Raw genomic sequence first — 19,709 nt, forward strand, 5'->3', positions numbered from 1 at the left:
TATCAATGATAACTGTCATCTGCTGCTATCATGAGTATACCTCTTTCTGTTGGCCTACTGCTTTTACATATTCTTTGGAAGGCAGATGATTTGCAGTATTTCTTAACATGTGTAATCAAGACTTGATATTGGGTTTTTTGTTTCTTAAATAAACATAGGTCATTGGAAAGGAGACATATTACTGGATTCTGATGGCTTTGTAGGAAGAAAATGCATGGCTTAAGTAAATCACATCAAAAATCACAAGTATTTACTACAGTATGGTAAGAAATGCACAAGTAACTCAATTTTCTACAAAAGAAAATTCTGGATTTCACTGTTCAGTAAGCACATTTGCATCCAGAAGCTAACTGACCTTCATCCTTAAAACAAAGAATCACTTAAAAATATCAGTTGCAGAAAGAATTTTAAAAATACAAAAGTTTCTCGTTGAAATACTTGGCAAAACTGCCTTCAGTTTTAAGGCCAACATGTATGACAGTCACCACATTAGAGTGCTGCTGGTGTTGACATACAGGACAGGGACAGCAGAGTGAGAACATAGCTTAAAGTAGAAAACCTCTGAAAAATGTCACTAGCAGTTACTTGCTGTAAAACAGATAGAAGCCACAGTCCCTTGAATCTATAGTATGTGCTCTTCTATTTACATGTAACCTAAATGACAATATTACTGTGACTGGATATATAGCATTTTGCAGTATATGTCTTTAATGCAGGTGCAGACAGCATTCAAGATGGTACATACGTATATAAAAAAACAGTTAATTTCAAGGTAATCCTAGATGAATATTGCAAATAATGTTGTATAAATGCATAATGTTTGAGGGGAAAAAATTACTTCACTGGAAAATAAAGTCCTACACATTGAGCTTGGCACTTGTTTATCACTATGTCACTTTCTTTTTGATTGAAGACAGCTCTTTCTGAATCTCGTTGAATTTTGGCCGGTTTTCTGGTTTGTAGTCCCAGCATCTCTGCATTATTTTATATATTTCTTCTGGACACTTTTGTGGTGCTGACATTCGGTAGCCTGGTACACAAAAAAAAAAGGGGAAAATGTTTAGCATTGAAAACTGATGCATATTGACAAATCTAAAAAGAAAAGAGTGAAGTTCAAGATCATTGCATTAAAAAAGATCTTCAGGGTAATATGAGGAAAATCTTCAATATATAACCTATAAAAGATAGATAATTATTAAACTAATAAAAGCTCAGGTATCAATGATGTTTAAGTTGGGCATGGTAAATTGTCAGTACGCTTCTCATCCCTAAGAGCAGCAACCCGCATAGATTTGTTTCCTGTATCTTAGGAAGCAGCTATCCTCTAGGTTTTAATTGTGTTCCCTTTTTTTCCCCCCACTGAGGAAATCAATAATAAACATTAATATGGGAGTAAATTTCTTTGCTCTTTTTCAAAATGGATCGATTTTTATTCTGTCGCTTCCCTTTTTTGTCTCCTTAAGAAGTTCCCTTACCACTTGTACTTTATCCATTTATTTTTCCTCTCTCCTATTTTCTTAACTTACTGTTATACTTTCCCATCATCTTAACTCTCTTACTCTTCTGGTTTGCTTAGATAGGCAGTGGCCTTTCATACCTCTCTGCTGCCATCAACTGAACTGATGCCAACTCTGACTTGGCGATGAGCAAGAGAATGAACAATCAGTTAAGTAAATTAGCAGCTAAACATTCAGAAGCCACAGATCAGTGGCCTTTCCAGCATATCACCCATACCCTGGACCAAACAGACTTACTCAAAGCAATGAAGGCAACTTCCCAATGAGTAGGAAGCTGGGCAAAAATGCCAGGAGTACTGCATGGATGAACAAGTAGCTCCTGGAAAATTCAAACACAAAAACAGGTAATGTGGGAGGAATACAGAAACATTGTCTGAGCATCCATGAATGAAGTTAGGAAAACTAAAGCCCAAATGCGATTGAATCTGGCCAGAGATGTCAAAGACAACAAGAAGGGCTTCTTTAAGTACATAAGGGACAAAAGGAAGATGCTTAATGAGGTAGGGCACCTAGTGACACAGGACATGGAAAAGGCTGAGGTACTGAATGCCTTCTTTGCCTCAGTCTTTACTAGCAAGACTGGCTTTCAGGAATCCCAGGCCCCAGAGACCAGGAAGAAAGTCTGGAACAAGACAGATATACACTTGGTAGAACAGGATCTGGTCAGGGAATACTTAAGCAAAATGGACATACATGAGTCCATGGGCCCTGATGGGATGCACCCACAAATGCTGAGGGAGCTGGCTGATGTCACTGCAAAGCCACTCTCAATAATCTTTCATCCATCACGGTGACTGGAAGAAGTGCTCAAGGACTGGAGTAAAGCAAATGTCACTCCCATCTTCAAGGAGGACACAGGAAACTATAGGCTGGTCAGCCTCACCTTGATCCCTGGGAAGGTGATGGAGCAGCTAATCCTGGAAACGATTTCCAGCCACATGAAGGACAAGAAAGTCATCAGGAGCAGTCAGCCTGGATTCACTAAGGGCAAGTCATACTTGACCAATCTGATCACCTTCTATAATGAAATGACTGGCTTGGCAGATGAGGGAACTTCAGTAAGGCTTTCAACACTGTCTCCTTCAAGATCCTTATGAAGACAGTGTTGAATTATGGGCTGGATGAGCAGACAGTGAGGTGGATTGAAAACTGGCTGAACAGTGAGTCGCAGAGGTAGGTGATCAGTGGCACAAAGTCTATTTGGAGGCCAGTAACTACCGGTGTACTCCAAGGGTCAATACTGGGTTCAGTCCTGTTGAACATCTTCATTAATGATCTGGATGATGGGGCAGAGTGCACCCTCAGCAAGTTTGCAGATGCCAAACTGGGAGGAGGGGCCGATATACCTAAGGGTTGTGCTGCCATTCAGAGGGACCTGGACAGGCTGGAGAAATGGGCTGACAGGAACCTTGTGCAGTTTAACAAGGGGAAGTGCGAAGTCCTGCACCTGGGGAAGAACAACCCCAGGCACCAGTACATGCTGGTGGCTGCCCAGCTGGAAAGCAGCTTGGCAGAAAGGGACCTGAGGATTCTGGTGGACACCAAGGGTTGAACATGCACCAGCAATATGTTCTTGTGGGAAAGAAGGCTAATGGTATCCTGGGCTGCATTAGAAGTGTTGCCAGCAAGTCCAGGGGGATGATCTGTCCCCTCTGTTCAGCACTGGTGAGGCCACACCTGGAGTGCTGGGTCCAGTGGTGGGCTCCTCAGTACAAGAGAGACTTGGACATACTGGAGAGAATCTCATAAAGGGCCACCAAGATGATGAGGGGACTGGAGCAGCTCTTCTAAAAGGAAAGGCTAAGAGAGATGGGACTGTTCAGCCTGGAGAAGAGAAGGCTCAGGGGGATCTCATCAATATGTACAAATACTTGGAAGGAGGGTGCAAAGAGGACAGAACCAGGCTCTTTTCAGTGGTGCCCAGCGACAGGACCAGAGGCCAGGGGCACACACTGAAACACAGGAGGTTCCTCCTGAACCTCAGGAAACACTTCTTCTCTTTGAGGGTGGCCGAGCACTGGACACAGGTTGCCCAGAGAGGTGGTGGAGTCTCCATCCTTGGAGATATGCAAAAGCCACCTGGACATGGTCCTGGGCACCCAGCTCTAGATGGTTCTGCTTGAGCAGGTGGGCAGTACCAGATGATATCCAGAGGTCCCCGCAGACCTTAGCCATTCTGTGACTCTGTGATTCTATGAACTACTTACCACATGTAGCACTCTGAGCAAACGACAGGCAGTAGACAGAAAAGTGAACTGGCACATAGGACTCTACAGCTAAATGCAGCTCTGTGACTCCAGACTTACTGCACAGGTCTCTGCATCTCTCTTTCTAAAACACAGTAAATGACACTGGCCTCATAAAACAGGTAAATCTGAGAAATATTTTTCCTCTGTTATATTGCATGCATCTGCTCTAGGTGCTGGATTAATGCATGTAACTTCAAAGGAGAATGGCTAGGCTCTAGGACACTTTCAGGCAAGATAATATGAAACTATCTAAAAATCCTTTCCTTCACAAAGCTTCCCCTAGAAACTGGTTCTTCAAAACAGTGACAGCAGCAACTACTTTTTGTCCTTAAAGTGAGGTGATACTATATAGTTATTTAGAACTGAAATTATCCTGGTTTAAAGCAAGCATTCAAATTACTAAATTCACTGAAGGCTCCGACTGATTGAGTAATTGATATAGGTAAGATCAGGAAGAGAATTTGGAGTGTCTTAGCTGACTATCCTAACAGAAGAGCTATTATATACTGAAAACCAAGAAAACGGGTTGATAAAAGAAACGACAATTCCATTAAAAAAAATGAAAAAGAATTGCTGATGGGCCAACAGGACTATTTTCCCCACAGTACAAAGTGCTAAAAAAGCATAAACATACTTCTAAATCTTTGAGTTTTATCAGTTTCAAGAGGTTATTACTCTCAGTGGATTAAAACATAACCTCAATACTTAGGCATTAGGACTTGTTTTCACAAACACTCCTCTGCTCTGGAAAACATTGGATTTTTTGATTTGGCCTATTAAGCAGAAACTTTGATGATCCTCTACAGTGCTTATAACGAACACTGGCAATCTGTGTAAGTCAGCAGACTAGCTGGGGTTTTTTCTTAATCATTTAGCAGTTTTACTAGCTGAACCTGTTTATGAATTACACAGTAGTACTATGCAGAACAGGAAAAGTTCTGAAATGCCACTAAAGATGATGAAAATAAAGCAAAGTCCTGAAATCCTGCTCACAGTTATTTGCTACTTTAAATAAAAGCCTTTTGATTATTTTGTAAAAGAGAAATGTGGCTTTCAGCTAGCTTACTATTCTCCACCATAATTGCTAAATTTTTGTCTGAAATGCTTTAATAGAGAAGATGGAATGACACAGATTTTTTCTTCTGGCAGTTTAGAATATTTACACCTGCATTAGCATAATCCTAAATAATTCATTCTGGTCAAGCCTCTGCTTTGCACTGCAGTAAATCCCTTCTCTCCACCTCACCTTTTATTTCTGCAACAATGAAAGTCAGTATGCTATGCCTTCTGTCCTTTAAGTCACTAGTCAGTATACTCCTTTTTTCAAGCAGCCTATATATCACACTACTCCTCACAGAAAGCTAGATTCAGCAATTAGAAAATCTCACAATATTTTTGCTAAAGCTGCTGGATGACCCATATGTTATTTCTTTGCTATTTTATACTGTATGTACTACATCCTTCTGGATCTATGCAGCATTTTTTTCATTCCCTATGAATAACTACCTTTCTCGACTTGTTCTCGTGCTTGTTGGTTGGTCATTCCAGGGTACGGACATACTCCCAAACTGAAGGTCTCCCACAAAAGGATTCCAAAGCTCCATACATCACTCTCAGATGTGTATCTTCCTAAGAAAAGGAGAGAAAACCCGCAGCTTAATGTACAAAGAAATTAATGTTTCAGATAATACGGCTGAGGGAGCTGGGTCTCTTTAGCTCAGAGAAGAGGAGACTGAGGGGTGACCTCAGTAATGTTTATAAATATGTAAAGGGCAAGTGTCATGAGGACGGAGCCAGGCTCTTCTCAGTGACATCCCTTGACAGGACAAGGGGCAATGGGTGCAAGCTGGAACACAGGAGCTTCCGCATAAATATGAGGAAAAACTTCTTTACGGTGAGGGTAACCGAACACTGGAACAGGCTGCCCAGAGAGGTTGTGGAGTCTCCTTCTCTGGAGACATTCAAAACCCGCCTGGACGCGTTCCTGTGTGATATGGTCTAGGTAATCCTGCTCCGGCAGGGGCATTGGACTAGATGAACTTTCGAGGTCCCTTCCAATCCCTAACATTCTGTGATTCTGTGATTCTGTGATAATTATGGCCCCAAATTTTCTGTACAGTGAAAACACTTTACGAAAATTGCAAAGTGAAAGATACACTCTGCAAAGTGTTACATTGGCAAGCTTTAAGCAGAGCAAAGTTGTAGCTACTAATAATACATTCTGCAGATATCAGTCTCCTGTATTTCAAATGAGAAAGAAATTATCTTAATGTCAATACCTAGCAATAATGTAAGCTAACTTAGAGTTCCACAATTTGACAGACCTCACCATGTCAGTTATTTTTCATACAAATTAAGAATTTCTTTCCTTATTAATGTACAAAAATACTTTTTTTCTTTTAATATAAAAGGACAGAAAAAGGTCAGCAGTTTTCCCCCCTTGTTTAGAATCACTTTCAATTCAAAGATAGTTTTAAAAAAATTACCTTTCCGTGTTCCCTAATATACCATGGCAATAAGTATTCTGAGAGGAGCTACCATCAACATAGTTTGTAACTGCGAAGAGGGCCTGGTTTTCATGCTTTAGGAAATTGTTATCTGAAAATGAAAGTCTAGTTGCTTCAACTTGTTTAATTTGGACCTTGAAGAACTGATGCACCCCATCAGTTAAAAAAAAAATAAAAATCTGGCCTGCTGGTTCCATTATCTTCAACTATGCTTCAGAGATAGCAAAACAGATAACTGAATTCCAAACCTCTTTGCGTAATGAAAGCTTTATATTATGGGAGAAGGAGAGATCTTGTAGCAGATATTTCTCTTGTCCCTGACAGATTCACATTAAGAAGGATGGATTCACATCACAAAGTTAAGGCTCCTAGCCCTTTGCAGCAGGATCTGTGAAAACGTTACCCTAAAAATCTATTTTCAACATTACTTTAATTATTTTTCATGATTCCTTTAATTTGTCCCATGCTATTACATTTTATATATGTGTCTTTATTCTTTAAAATATACACATGCTTGTGAATGCATTGTTTGTTCATCTCTAATCATTAAACAAACCAAACTAAGCCAATTCTGACTAGAAAAAAAGGAAAATACATGTAAATGATAGTGACAGTTAGTGATATGACAACTGTTCTGATGTCAGAAAGTTCAGTTTACTGTTAAACTAAGTATCACTTCCAGCTGTGCTACATTAGGTTGTGTGACTCGTAGATGGCAATTATGGACATTTACTACGCTCTTTGTAATAAGATAAGTTTTCTTGTCAATGTATTGACTCTTTACAGAGCTTGGTATCCAGTAATTTAACACTTTTCATTCAAATCATTCAGTAGATACAAGATAGGTGATTAGGTTTTTTTTAAAGAAAGTACAAGTTCTGCACAGTTAATTATCTTTTCCGCTATGACACTATCTGGGTGAAAAAAAAGGCATGTTCATTCACTAAAAAGCCCTTCCACACAGTAATTTATTAAAATGACAAAAAACTCAAAATGTTGCACTGGAAAAACATATATATTAAATGTGTATTTTAATTTTGAGAGAGCAGGAAGCAAAAATACCCTACACTTGGCCTAAATATGCAATTTTATTAGGAGCTTCTAAAACATTTTTTTGCTCTTGCTGGAAGTGATGGAAATCATATAGCTCCAAGCAAAAATAATGGTATGGAATGGCACTGAACAGCACCCACTGAACCAAAGATTCACTCTCCCACAAGCTCCAGTAGCATCAGGATTTCGCTTATGACTTCACAAACGACGCCTGAACCACTCCATTTGCCCTAATCTGGTTTCTAGACTTCACAACTTGTGTTTTTTTAATTTAAAATCTTTTTGTGACTGCTATTAATTTGTCATATACAGCAAATCCAGAAGTGACTAAAAAAATGAACTTTTACATAGTTTCTACTATGTAGAATTCATTACATTCATTCATGTAATGGCCAAACGATCCTATCCCTCATTTTCTTCCAACCATTAAGTCTTGCCATTAAGAACTGACATGGACACTGGTTGCCAACTACTTTTGAAATATTGCAGATTTAGTTCTATTTCACTCTGATATGCTTAAATACCTTCAGCCTTACCTACACAAATTAATGCAATACTTATGACCATATTATTAGGATGGTAAATGGTAAAACATAAACCAAATATTTTTACTCACATCTTTCAAGGGAGTGGAAAAAATGATCCTTCATTTTGAAAGTTGAATATTAGACTGCTGAATACATTAACTTAAAGCTGCTTAAGTATGTATGCATTTTAGAAAACACAAAATAAGTAGATGTTAATTAACTCTCCTCTCCTCTCCTGTACTATGCACAAAAAAGTCTCGAAAGCACAAAGTGAAGGTGTTGTCACAAGAGCCTGTCTCCTGGTTAATGCAGTCCACTGGACTGTATATGGCTATGAAGGACAGGTTTCCATTTTATATCAAATAAACCGTACACATCTCTGAAATGTTAAAAATAAAAATTCAAAACATCTTTTAGAGTGGAACAAACACCCAAAATAGAAAATCGTGTTCCCCAGTGAATGCTAACAACACTAACACCTCTTAGAATAATTGATCCCACAGGATCAATTATTGTAAGTAAATTTATTATTAGCCTTCCAAAGGGAAGAGCTGCTTTATTGTGATATGGTATTAACTCCTGCAAAAGTGCTAATGAGATGAAGCATTTTGCTATCAATCATAAGACATAAACTTATGACATCCAATATATGATTTTTAAAAAAAGCTTTAAGAGATGGCAGAAATATTTATAGACACTTCAAATGAAGATTTTAAACAATTATTTTCTAAGTACTCAACTAAAGAACTGGTTGAGAGAACTATATCCACAGAATCACAGAATCACAGAATCAACCAAGTTGGAAGAGACCTCTGGGATCATCAAGTCCAACCGTTGCCCTGACACCACCCTGTCAACTAGACCATGACACTAAGTGCCATGTCCAGTCTTTTCTTAAACACATCCAGAGATGGTGACTCCACCACCTCCCTGGGCAGCCCATTCCAATGTCTAATAACCCTTTCTGATAAGAAATTCTTCCTAATGTCCAACCTGAACCTCCCCTGGCAAAGCTTGAGGCTGTGTCCTCTTGTCCTATCGCTAGTTGCCCAGGAGAAGAGGCCGACTCCCACTTCACTACAACCTCCCTTCAGGTAGTTGTAGACTGCAATAAGGTCACCTTGGAGCCTCCTCTTCTCCAGGCTAAACAACACCAGCTCCCTCAGCCGTTCCTCGTAGGTCACACCCTCCAGACCCTTCACCAGCTTGGTCGTCCTGCTCTGGACTCGCTCCAACACCTCAACATCTTTCTTGAAGTGCGGGGCCCAGAACTGGACACAGTACTCAAGGTGCAGCCTCACCAGTGCCAAGTAGAGAGGGACGATCACTTCCCTAGACCGGCTGGCTACACTATTCCTAAGAGAGGCCAGGATGCCATTGGCCTTCTTGGCCACCTGGGCACACTGCTGGCTCATGTTTAGCCAGCTGTCGATCAGCACCCCCAGGTCTCTTTCCGCCGGGCCGCTCTCTAACCACTCTTCCCCCAGCCTGTAGCGCTGCATGGGGTTGTTGTGGCTGAAGTGTAAGACCCGGCACTTGTTCTTGTTGAACCTCATGCCATTGGTCTTGGTCCATCTATCTAACCTGTCCAGATCCCTCTGTAGGGCCTTCCTACCCTCCAGCAGATCGACACTCCCCCCCAGCTTGGTGTCATCTGCAAATTTGCTCAGGGTACACTCAATCCCTATGTCTAGATCATCTATAAAGATATTGAACAGCACCATCCAAAACATGTCATCCTTCATTTAATATACTGCTTCTTCACAGCCCACTTTACTTAGAACAACTTAATTTTCTAGTTTCATACAAGCTAAAAAACTAATTACAGCAGCAGCTGTTTCTATTCTGGAACTATTATTGACATAGTATGGACCACTTCCCTTGGTCAGAAATAATGGATTTTTTTCCCCAAGGTAACAGCCTAACAATATATAAAAATGCTGCAGTTAAAAAAAAAATTTAAATCAGTGACTGTACTCTTCTCCAACGCAATGATTTATCTAAATCTAGTTCTAGTATATTAACACTTCTTACCATTTTCAAAGAAGTGCTAGAATAATTACTGCCATAAATATGCAGAACTTGACATTCAGTTTGCTAACCATTACTATTTAGATGACTGACTAGGTAGTCTACTAGAATGAGTCAGCGACATAACCAAAGTATTACTTTATTGCTGCATAATAGCAATTTTGATGTTGCTGTCTTATTCTTTTTGAATGCAAAACAGTACTTTATACATAAATAAGACTGAAATATTAAAATTATTTTAAACATTATTGATTTGAACTGGGCACTAGAAATACGCATATATACTCAAATATTGCCCATGGTGTAGTCCTGGTGCTCCTTACGCTACTTTTTTTTTCTTTTTATTTATGGAAGAAGATACAGGTATGTCCTTACCATAGTTGAGAGCTTCTGGAGCAGTCCACTTGATAGGAATCTGCTTTAGGCCTGACGATGAGTACACGCCATCATCCTCTTGCCGGGACATTCCAAAATCGCTTATTTTCAAAATGTTGCTTTCACCTACCAAGCAGTTCCTTGCAGCCAGGTCTCTAAATTAGAACACGAAATAAACCCCCACATTTTTACACATTTGAAAGTACTTGAAGCCATTTAAAATGACTGAGCCCCTCAGCCAACATGGTGGCGCCTCTCAGAAAACATTTTAAGAAATGTTGAACACTGCACAGCAGTTTTGGAAAAGAAGAGTGAGGAAGGAAAAAAAAAAAAAGTGTGAGAAATAATCCTGTGAACACCAAGGTCGGTGAAGAAGTAGGGGAGGAGGTGCTGGAGATGCTGGAAGTGCTTCAGGCAGAGATTCCTCTGCAGCCCTTGAAAGGGCCCATGCTGGAGCAGTGGATCAGTGTGAGGAGGAAGGAGCAGCAGAGAGGAGCTATTATGGACTGAACTCAATTCCCTTTCCCCATCCTTCTATGCTTCTCAGTGGTGAGGAGGTGGAGGAGTTGGGAATGAAGGTCTGAAGGTGAGCCTCAGAAGAAGGGAGAGGTTGGGGAAAGGTGTTTCAGTTTTTGTCTTTATTTCTCACCATCCAACTCTATTCTAATTGTCAATAAATTAAATTAATGTTCCCCAAGTCAAGTCTGTTTTCAAGTAATTGGTGAGTGATTTCCCTGTCTTTATCTTGACCTACAAGCTTTTCTGTCTCATATTCTCCCGTGTCCTGTTGAGGAGGGGGAGTGAGAGAGCAGCTGGGTGGGCATCTGGCAGCCAGCCAAAGTCAACCCACCACAACTGCCCTCTGAGATCACAAAAATAAACCCACAGATTAACAAATCACATTTTATACAAAAAGAAACAGAATTTGAAGCAGCACCCTAAAACATGTTCCCATAATTATGAAAGATAGTGAGAAACCAGAGAACTGACTCCATCTTCTCTCTGCCCATCTTATCTTAGCATTACAGTTTCCATCAAAAAAGAAAAGCTACTCAGTATTACAGGAAAAGGAATTTTGCTTCAGTGATGGATGAGAAGCTCAGAAGATCAACAGCTTTCCTTTCCCTCCCTCCACCTCAAACATGTCTTTTTAGATTAGGAGACAGCCTGTAGTAGTACCTGATAAAAGTAATACCTGCTGTGGCTTCTCTACAGTATACATTTGGAATAATAATACATACTAATAATATATTATAACATACTATATGTATATTACATTTCATTGTTTCATAATGTATTAAAATACTACATAATAAGCCATATTATTATTCCCATCTTAATGCAATAAAATACATGAAATTTTTGAAGGGAAAAAAATGTTAAGCAACAGAACTAAATGTATAATATTAGGAACATCATGGACAAAGTATTTTAAAACTAAATTTACAATGTTTGTTTTCAGCTTGAATAGCTAATATGCTCACAAATGGCTTGTCTTCTGTGAATATTCCAGAATAAGTACATTAGCTTTAATGTTTTGTATTGGAGATGTAGCATAGTTTTGAAGTGAATCTCCTGAGCACTTAATGCACATTCATTGGTTTTGAAGAAGAATGATTTTGGTGCATGCAAACTGGAGTACTCTTGGAAGAAACTAACCTAGAACTCTGCCCATGGCGTGCACCAAACTGGTTTCTACAGCTAACGCAGAAAGAAAGGTCTGAACCAATGACAAACAGCTTCAAATGCTATGCATGGTGGGGACATTAATGACAAGGGACTGAACTATATTTAGGCTAAAGTAAAAGTCTTGAGCAATATATATAAGAATGTTCAAGCTCGCATATCTACAACTACTTTGATCACCGATCCATATTGATATTGTACTACATTATTTGATATGTAGACAGAGCCTGCGTTTGAGTGCAAATACTATAACTTGATTTAAGAATTTTAACATATTTGACTCACGCAACTTTCCTACCACTAAGAACATTTATGGCTCTTGAGTTTGATGCTACAGTGATATAAATGCAGTAATTCTTGCAGTTAGAGAAAATGGGCCTGAAGTCACAGTCTCCAGCTGCAGATATGCACAAATGTATAAAATGGCTTAATATGCACTATGCTACATAGTTTGATTAGCATGTGGTATTGTTTGGTGAAAGTAAGAGAGGTGCAAAACAAAATAAAATTGTTATTGCTTATACTCAAGTCTGTAAAAAGTATCACCATGAAACTTCAAGAATTTATGGTTTAGTTTCAATCATACTTCAGACATTAGTTTTTTTATTGTTTTACTCCATATGGTCTAGATTTTGTGACAGATGCACATAAGGAGTGGAAAAACAAATGAGGTTGTTATCTCAAAGAAAATTTACAGAGTTAAATTAAAATCATGGACATCTTCCTACCTGAGTCTGACCTATCAGTTAAGCATGTTCTGAGTCAGACTAAGAAAAAGCTACATACTGAGCTGTCTTAGATTTATTCCTCATACATAAGTGTGATTATTAGGGAAAATATATTGTAAATAGTACACAGTATGATGCTTGCACACAAAGATTCCACTGAGTTCACATTATTTTTGTCTGGTTTTTATGTGACAGTTTTCTTTTTCTTTCAGAGTCATCTACAGGAAGTAGATTTTCATCATTACTGAAAATTTACAAAAACACTTCCATGAAAATCAAACTGGTATTTGAGAAAGTTGGTAAAGATTGTGATAGTATGTTCAGGATATACATAAATTAACACTAGGTCTTCTGAAAGACCACAGACACACAAAGACTTTGCTTCATGAAACAGTCATTTTCAAGCTGTCTATTAGCTGGCAGTGGGCCACGGAATGATACCATTCAAGCTGCCATGATGCACACAAGTGCCAAGGGAGGAATCACAGGCCACTGGTTAGCTAATGGCCCACAGCTTGTGCGGATGAGCACAACTGTCATGTCCACCATCAATCTTTCCAGGCAAATTGCTTCTTTCTTTTTGTCTCAGTTTGTTTTGAATAGAGAAGCATTTTCATTGCCGTCTTCCACAGAATATCAATAAAATTTTATGAAACAGTGAGTGCCAAGCTATTAACAATAAGATAGAAAAGGATGTGTTATGATAAAACTTAACTTACTAATAAAGCTACAAATAGCGAAGTAAATGTAGTTGTGCTGGTTATGAGTCTCACAGGACTAACACCTTTTTCTGTTTTTAGCTAAAACTCTCACATTTTTGAAGCAATAATACTATGTATTACTTTTAATACATCATCTGTGTTAATAAAGCCTTTTGAACACTTAATATGTTTACTTCTGAATTAAGCAAATTTGCTTTTTTCCTTTCTCACATGTAAAGTAGGCTCTTTCTCTCACTTAGAAAATACTTCAGTTGTGAACTCCTCTTTCCCCTTTTCGTTCACTTTAGTCATAGTCTTTTTAAAAGACTTTTGTAATCTCTTTCTCAGGCACTTAGCTTTCTTTTCACAATCCGTGTGAGGAGTTGGTTCTTGGAGCACATAGAAATAAACAACGTTTAGCAGATCCAGTGATATTTAAAATCATGCTAAATCCCACAAAAAGTTCTGTTACTTTGCACTTGTAATAAGTTGTCATTCAGTGGGGTGAAACTGCATGAGTACAATTTCATTCTCAGTGCTCCACCACCAGCCACTTCAGATTCTGCAGCTGCATCCGCTGTAGATGTATTTTTCAGGTTCTTTTATCCCTGTTCTCTTGCTTGTAATTTCTTCACAATGTCTATTGGACTAACATTTATTGTTTCATTCCTCAGGCTTATAAATGTCCTGAAAGTATCCTGTTAGCATTTCTGCTGTAATTTTACATGTGTTTCATATCCTCAGTGATTTGTTGCTGAATTTTCCAGATTTCCTAGCATGTATTTGCATGCTTCAAAGCCTTTTTGAAAACATTCTTACACTGGAGGCTATAGCTACATCAAACTTTTTTTTTTATTATTATTATTCTGAGGTTTGTTTAAGATTTTTCAATATTTTTCAAACAATTTCTCACTGTTTCTCCTCGTATCTGATAGCCTCCTTTAAAAGGATGTTCATATTTTTCAGTCTAGATGCAAGAGAAAAAATTAGCAAAATGTATTTTGGTCATTATGATTATTATATAATTGACAGCCGGAATCTGAAAAAAAGGGCATCAAAAAGTATTACTTCCATTGCTTTAAATTAGTACCTAGCAGTTTTCATTTTCTTCCAGTTTCCAAAATTCTAATTCATTTCAATTTGCTACAGATAAAAAGAAAGAGCTCTAGTACAATAGAGTTAAGGCGCTTATAAAAAAACCTTTACATCTTAACCTTGCATATGACGTACAGACAACAGGGTTTCATTCAAGTGTGTATGACAGATGACGTGAGTGAGGGAAAACAAGCAAATGTAAACGTATAGGGCTGATGACCAAAACCAACTATCAGGAGTCAGTATTAGAGATAATTTCAGTGTTTCTAGATGGCCTTTTTAAAAAAAAAAAGCTCACAAAACAACTATGCTCTACTTGTCTTCTTTTCCCTAAAAGAACAAGTATGTTCTATTTGTTTTCTCTTCCTGCTCCTTAATGTTCCCTAAAGCCAACATCCTGAAGAAGGACAGATATAATTGCATGGAATTAGGTATCTCGCTCTGCTTCAGGAATTGTTTTTTTTTTTCTGCTACAGCATTTGCTACTTGCTGCAGTAATTCCATAAAATCAGTATTTGTCTTTACCACAGAAAACAAGAAAATATTCTTTATTTCATATTGAGAAAGCTGTACAAATTGGGCACAAATTACACTATGCTGCTACAGAACAAGTTCATTAGTACAAGAAAAGCTTACTCTCACTATTTGATACCAAGATTATGTAAGTTCCTAGTCCTATTACAAACAAAGTGCCTTCCCCCCAACTACTAAGGAATAAAAATTAATATGTAAATTGGAAATTTCATTTTTAAGCACTGCTGTTCATTTCCTATAAACACAAACAGGACATTGACTAGGAATTGCCAGGGGCGTGGCAGTTTGCGCAGCAGTTCTCGCAGGCAGGGCGGCGAGCAGGGTAGGCGGGCAGGCAGGTATGGTTTCCACTCGGCGGGGCCCTAAGTCCCTTGCGGGTGCCAGAAAAGACATGGCAACCCAAACGGACCTGCCATGGAAGCATGCGGAGGTGCAGGTGGCAGGCTGCAGGGAGTGCCAGAGCCTGGCCCTGGCACTCGAGGGTAACGGAGACCTCACCTGTGTGAGGTGCGAACAGGTCGACGACCTGATCTCCTTGGTGGCCCTACTCAAGGAGGAGGTGGAAAGGTTAAGGAGTACAAGAGCATCCCAGGAAGAGGACGGCGGGCAGTGCTGTTCCCTGCCTGTCCTGGGGAAAACGGACGGGCCTAATGCTCCCCCGCGTAGTGGAGGATCCTCTTCCTCCTCCACAAGGAGCAGGAGGAGACCTAGGGGATGGGGGGGAATGGAGGCAGGTCCCTGCTCGGGGTGGCAGGAGAATCCCATCCCAACCTTCCTCCCCTCCCCACATCCCCCTGCAGAATAGGTATGAGGTGCTGGAGCCTGAGCATCTTCCTGAGTGTCAGGAAGATACAAATCTAGGTGAAAGATCCTCTACGGGGCTACGTAAACAGAAGCAACCAAGTAAGAGGGTTGCAACCAGCTCCAAAAAGGAGAAAAGAAAAGTAATTGTTATAGGCGACTCCCTGCTAAGGGGAACGGAGGGCCCCATATGCAGGCCAGACCCGACTCACAGGGAAGTCTGCTGCCTCCCTGGGGCTCGGGTAAGGGATATTGCCAGGAGGATTCCTCAACTGGTGAGGCCCTCTGACTACTACCCACTATTAGTATTCCAGGTGGGTAGGGATGAGATTGAAGAGAGAAGTCCCAGGGCTATCAAAAGGGACTTCAGGGCCCTGGGGCGTTTGGTAAAGGGGGTAGGTGCACAGGTGATATACTCTTCAATTCCTTTGGTATTTGCTGAAAATAGGGAAAAGACTATGAAAGTACAACAGATTAATATGTGGCTAAGAGACTGGTGCCGTAGGTGGGATTTTGGGTTTGTTGACCACGGGGCGGCTTTCATGGCACTGGGCCTGCTTATGCTGGATGGGGAACAGCTGAATCAGAAGGGGAAAAGGGTTATGGCCCAGAAGTTGGCAGGGCTGATCAAGAGGTCTTTAAACTAGGTTTTATGGGGGAGGGGGATAAGACCAGGGCAGCCACAAATAAACCTAGGGGTGACAGGCCTGCATCGGGGGCAAGGCCGCTAGCCCAGCTGAAGTGCGTTTACACCAATGCACGCAGTATGGGCAACAAACAGGAAGAGCTAGAAGCCACTGTACAGCAGGAAGGTTATGATGTGGTTGCCATCACAGAAACGTGGTGGGATGACTCTCATGACTCGAGTGCAACTATGGATGGCTATAAGCTCTTTAAGAGGGACAGGCGAAGCAGGAGAGGCGGTGGGGTAGCGTTGTATGTTAGGGAGTGCTTGGACTGTGTTGAAATTGAGGAAGATGGTGAGGATGACAAGGTTGAATGTTTATGGGTGAAGATCAGGGGGAAGGTCGGCAGGGCAGACATTACGGTGGGAGTCTGTTATAGACCACCCAACCAGGATGAGCAGGCGGACGAGGCATTTTACAAGCGGCTGTCAGAAGCCGCCTGGTCGCCGGCCCTTGTACTCGTGGGCGACTTCAACTTGCCGGATGTCTGCTGGAAATACAACATGGCAGAAAGGAAGCAATCTAGGAGGTTCCTCGAATGTGTGGAGGACAACTTCCTCATGCAGGTGGTAAATGAGCCCACTAGAGGAGGGGCCCTGCTTGACCTGTTGTTTGTGAACAGAGAAGGACTAGTGGGAGATGTGAGGGCTGGTGGCCGTCTTGGGAGTAGCGACCATGAAATGTTAGAGTTTTCGATAGCAGGGGGAAGTAAGGAGGGGCAAGAGTAGAACTTCTGCCTTAGATTTCTGGCAGGCTGACTTTAGCCTGTTTAAGAGGCTGGTGGACTGAGTCCCTTGGGAATCGGTCCTGGAGGACAAAGGAGTCCAGGAAGGCTGGACATGCTTCAAAAGGGAATTGTTAAATATTCAGGAGCAGGCTGTCCCAGTGTGTAGGAAGGCAAGCCGTCGGGGAAAAAGACCGGCCTGGTTAAACAGGGAACTTAGACTAGAACTTAAGGAAAAAAAGAGAGCCTACTTGCTCTGGAAGAAGGGTCGGGTAACTTGGGAGGTCTATAGGGACATGGCCAGGTCGTGTAGGGAGAAGATTAGAAGGGCCAAAGCTCAATTAGAGCTCGATTTGGCTGCTACAGTCAAAGATAACAAAAAAAGCTTTTACAAATACATCAACAGCAAAAGGAGGGTCAAGGAGAGCCTCCACCACTTGCTGAATGAGGAGGGTAGTGTAGTGTCAGGGGATGAGGAAAAGGCAGAGGTGCTCAATGCCTTCTTTGCCTCGGTCTTTAATGTCAAGACCGGTTGTCCTCAGGAGACTCAGCCCCCAGAGCCTGAAGTTAGGGACGGGGGGCTGTGTGAACCTCCCATGATCCAGGAGGAGACGGTTAGTGACCTGCTGTGCCAGTTGGACACCCATAAGGCTATGGGCCCGGATGGGATTCACCCCAGAGTAATGAAGGAACTGGCAAATGAACTTGCCAAACCACTCTCTATTATCTGCCGGCAGTCCTGGTTAACTGGCGAAGTTGCAGCTGACTGGAAATTAGCAAACGTAACGTCCATCTACAAGAAGGGTCGGAAGGACGATCCAGGGAACTATAGGCCTGTCAGCCTGACCTCGGTGCCAGGCAAGGTGATGGAACAGATCATCCTGAGTGCCATTACACGGCACATGCAGGACAATCGGGGCATCGGGGCCAGCCAACATGGATTCATGAAAGGCAGGTCCTGCTCGACCAACCTGGTCTCCTTCTATGACAAGTGACCCGCTTAGTAGATGAGGGCAGGGCTGTGGATGTAGTCTATCTAGACTTCAGTAAGGCATTCGACACTGTCTCCCACAGCATCCTCCTGGACAAACTGGCTGCCCGGGGCTTGGATGGGTGGACTCTTCAATGCGTTAAAAACTGGGTGGATGGCCGAGCCCAGAGAGTGGTGGTGAATGGGGCAAAGTCCAACTGGCGTCCGGTCACTAGCGGTGTTCCCCAGGGCTCAGTTCTGGGGCCGGTGCTGTTCAATATCTTTATAGATGATCTAGACGTAGGGATTGAGTGCACCCTCAGTAAATTTGCAGATGACACCAAGCTGGGTGGGAGTGTCGATCTGCTGGAGGGTAGGAAGGCCCTTCAGAGGGTTTTGGACAGGTTAGATAGATGGGCCGAGACCAACGGCATGAGGTTCAACAAGAACAAGTGCCGGGTCTTACACTTCGGCCACAACAACCCCATGCAGTGCTACAGGCTGGGGGAAGAGTGGTTAGAAAGCGGCCCAGCGGAAAGAGACCTGGGGGTGCTGATCGGCAGCCGGCTAAACATGAGCCAGCAGTGTGCCCAGGTGGCCAAGAAGGCCAATGGCATCCTGGCCTCTCTTAGGAATAGTGTAGCCAGCCGGTCTAGGGAAGTGATCGTCCCTCTCTACTCGGCAGTGGGTGAGGCCGCATCTTGAGTACTGTGTTCAGTTCTGGGCCCCGCACTTCAAGAAAGATGTTGAGGTGTTGGAGCGAGTCCAGAGGAGGGCGACCAAGCTGGTGAAGGGTCTGGAGGGTCTGACCTACAAGGAACGGCTGAGGGAGCTGGGGTTGTTTAGCCTGGAGAAGAGGAGGCTCCAAGGTGACCTTATTGCAGTCTACAACTACCTGAAGGGAGGTTGTAGTGAAGTGGGAGTCGGCCTCTTCTCCCGGGCAACTAGCGATAGGACAAGAGGACACAGCCTCAAGCTTTGCCAGGGGAGGTTCAGGTTGGACATCAGGAAGAATTTCTTTTCAGAAAGGGTTATTAGACATTGGAATGGGCTGCCCAGGGAGGTGGTGGAGTCACCATCTCTGGATGTGTTAAAGAAAAGACTGGACATGGCACTTAGTGTCATGGTCTAGTTGACAGGGTGGTGTAGGGGCAACGGTTGGACTTGATGATCCCAGAGGTCTCTTCCAACTTGGTTGATTCTGTGATTCTGTGATTCTGTGAATCACTAATATGGGTTGAATACGCTGAAACTGCAAGAAATAGCTCATAAGACTTTTGTTAAAAATCCAATAGGCAGTTAAAGAGGACGTAGAGGCATTTTCTCTCGGCTGGGAGTTGTTACCACCTGGATTCATGTCTGTCAGTAAAGACATAAACCTCAAAAACGTTCCTCTAAGGACACTCTTATACCCCTTTCCCCCTTCCTTCCACAACCCCAAAAGAACTACACAGCAAGTAATACCTAGTATTTCAACGGAATTCCATCAATTAAAGGAAATCAAAACAAGAGAGTAAACTCATTA

General features: G+C 41.7%; 1 protein-coding gene across 2 annotated transcripts in view; it reads right to left on the reverse strand.

The window, feature by feature from the left end:
* Positions 1-433: 433 nt before the first annotated feature.
* The window catches only part of FER (FER tyrosine kinase), a 221,027-nt gene continuing 201,751 nt past the window's right edge, over positions 434-19,709 (reverse strand). For both annotated transcript variants that reach the window (XM_068422476.1, XM_068422477.1), the window contains 3 exons: positions 10,260-10,414; positions 5,273-5,395; positions 434-1,030 (listed from right to left, as the gene is read on the reverse strand). In XM_068422476.1, coding sequence (XP_068278577.1) covers positions 888-1,030; positions 5,273-5,395; positions 10,260-10,414 — 421 coding nt within the window. In that variant the 3' untranslated portion in view covers positions 434-887. The remainder of the gene's footprint in view (positions 1,031-5,272; positions 5,396-10,259; positions 10,415-19,709) is intronic.

This window comes from Nyctibius grandis, chromosome Z (genome assembly GCF_013368605.1).
Source record: "Nyctibius grandis isolate bNycGra1 chromosome Z, bNycGra1.pri, whole genome shotgun sequence".
Taxonomy (NCBI): domain Eukaryota; kingdom Metazoa; phylum Chordata; class Aves; order Nyctibiiformes; family Nyctibiidae; genus Nyctibius; species Nyctibius grandis.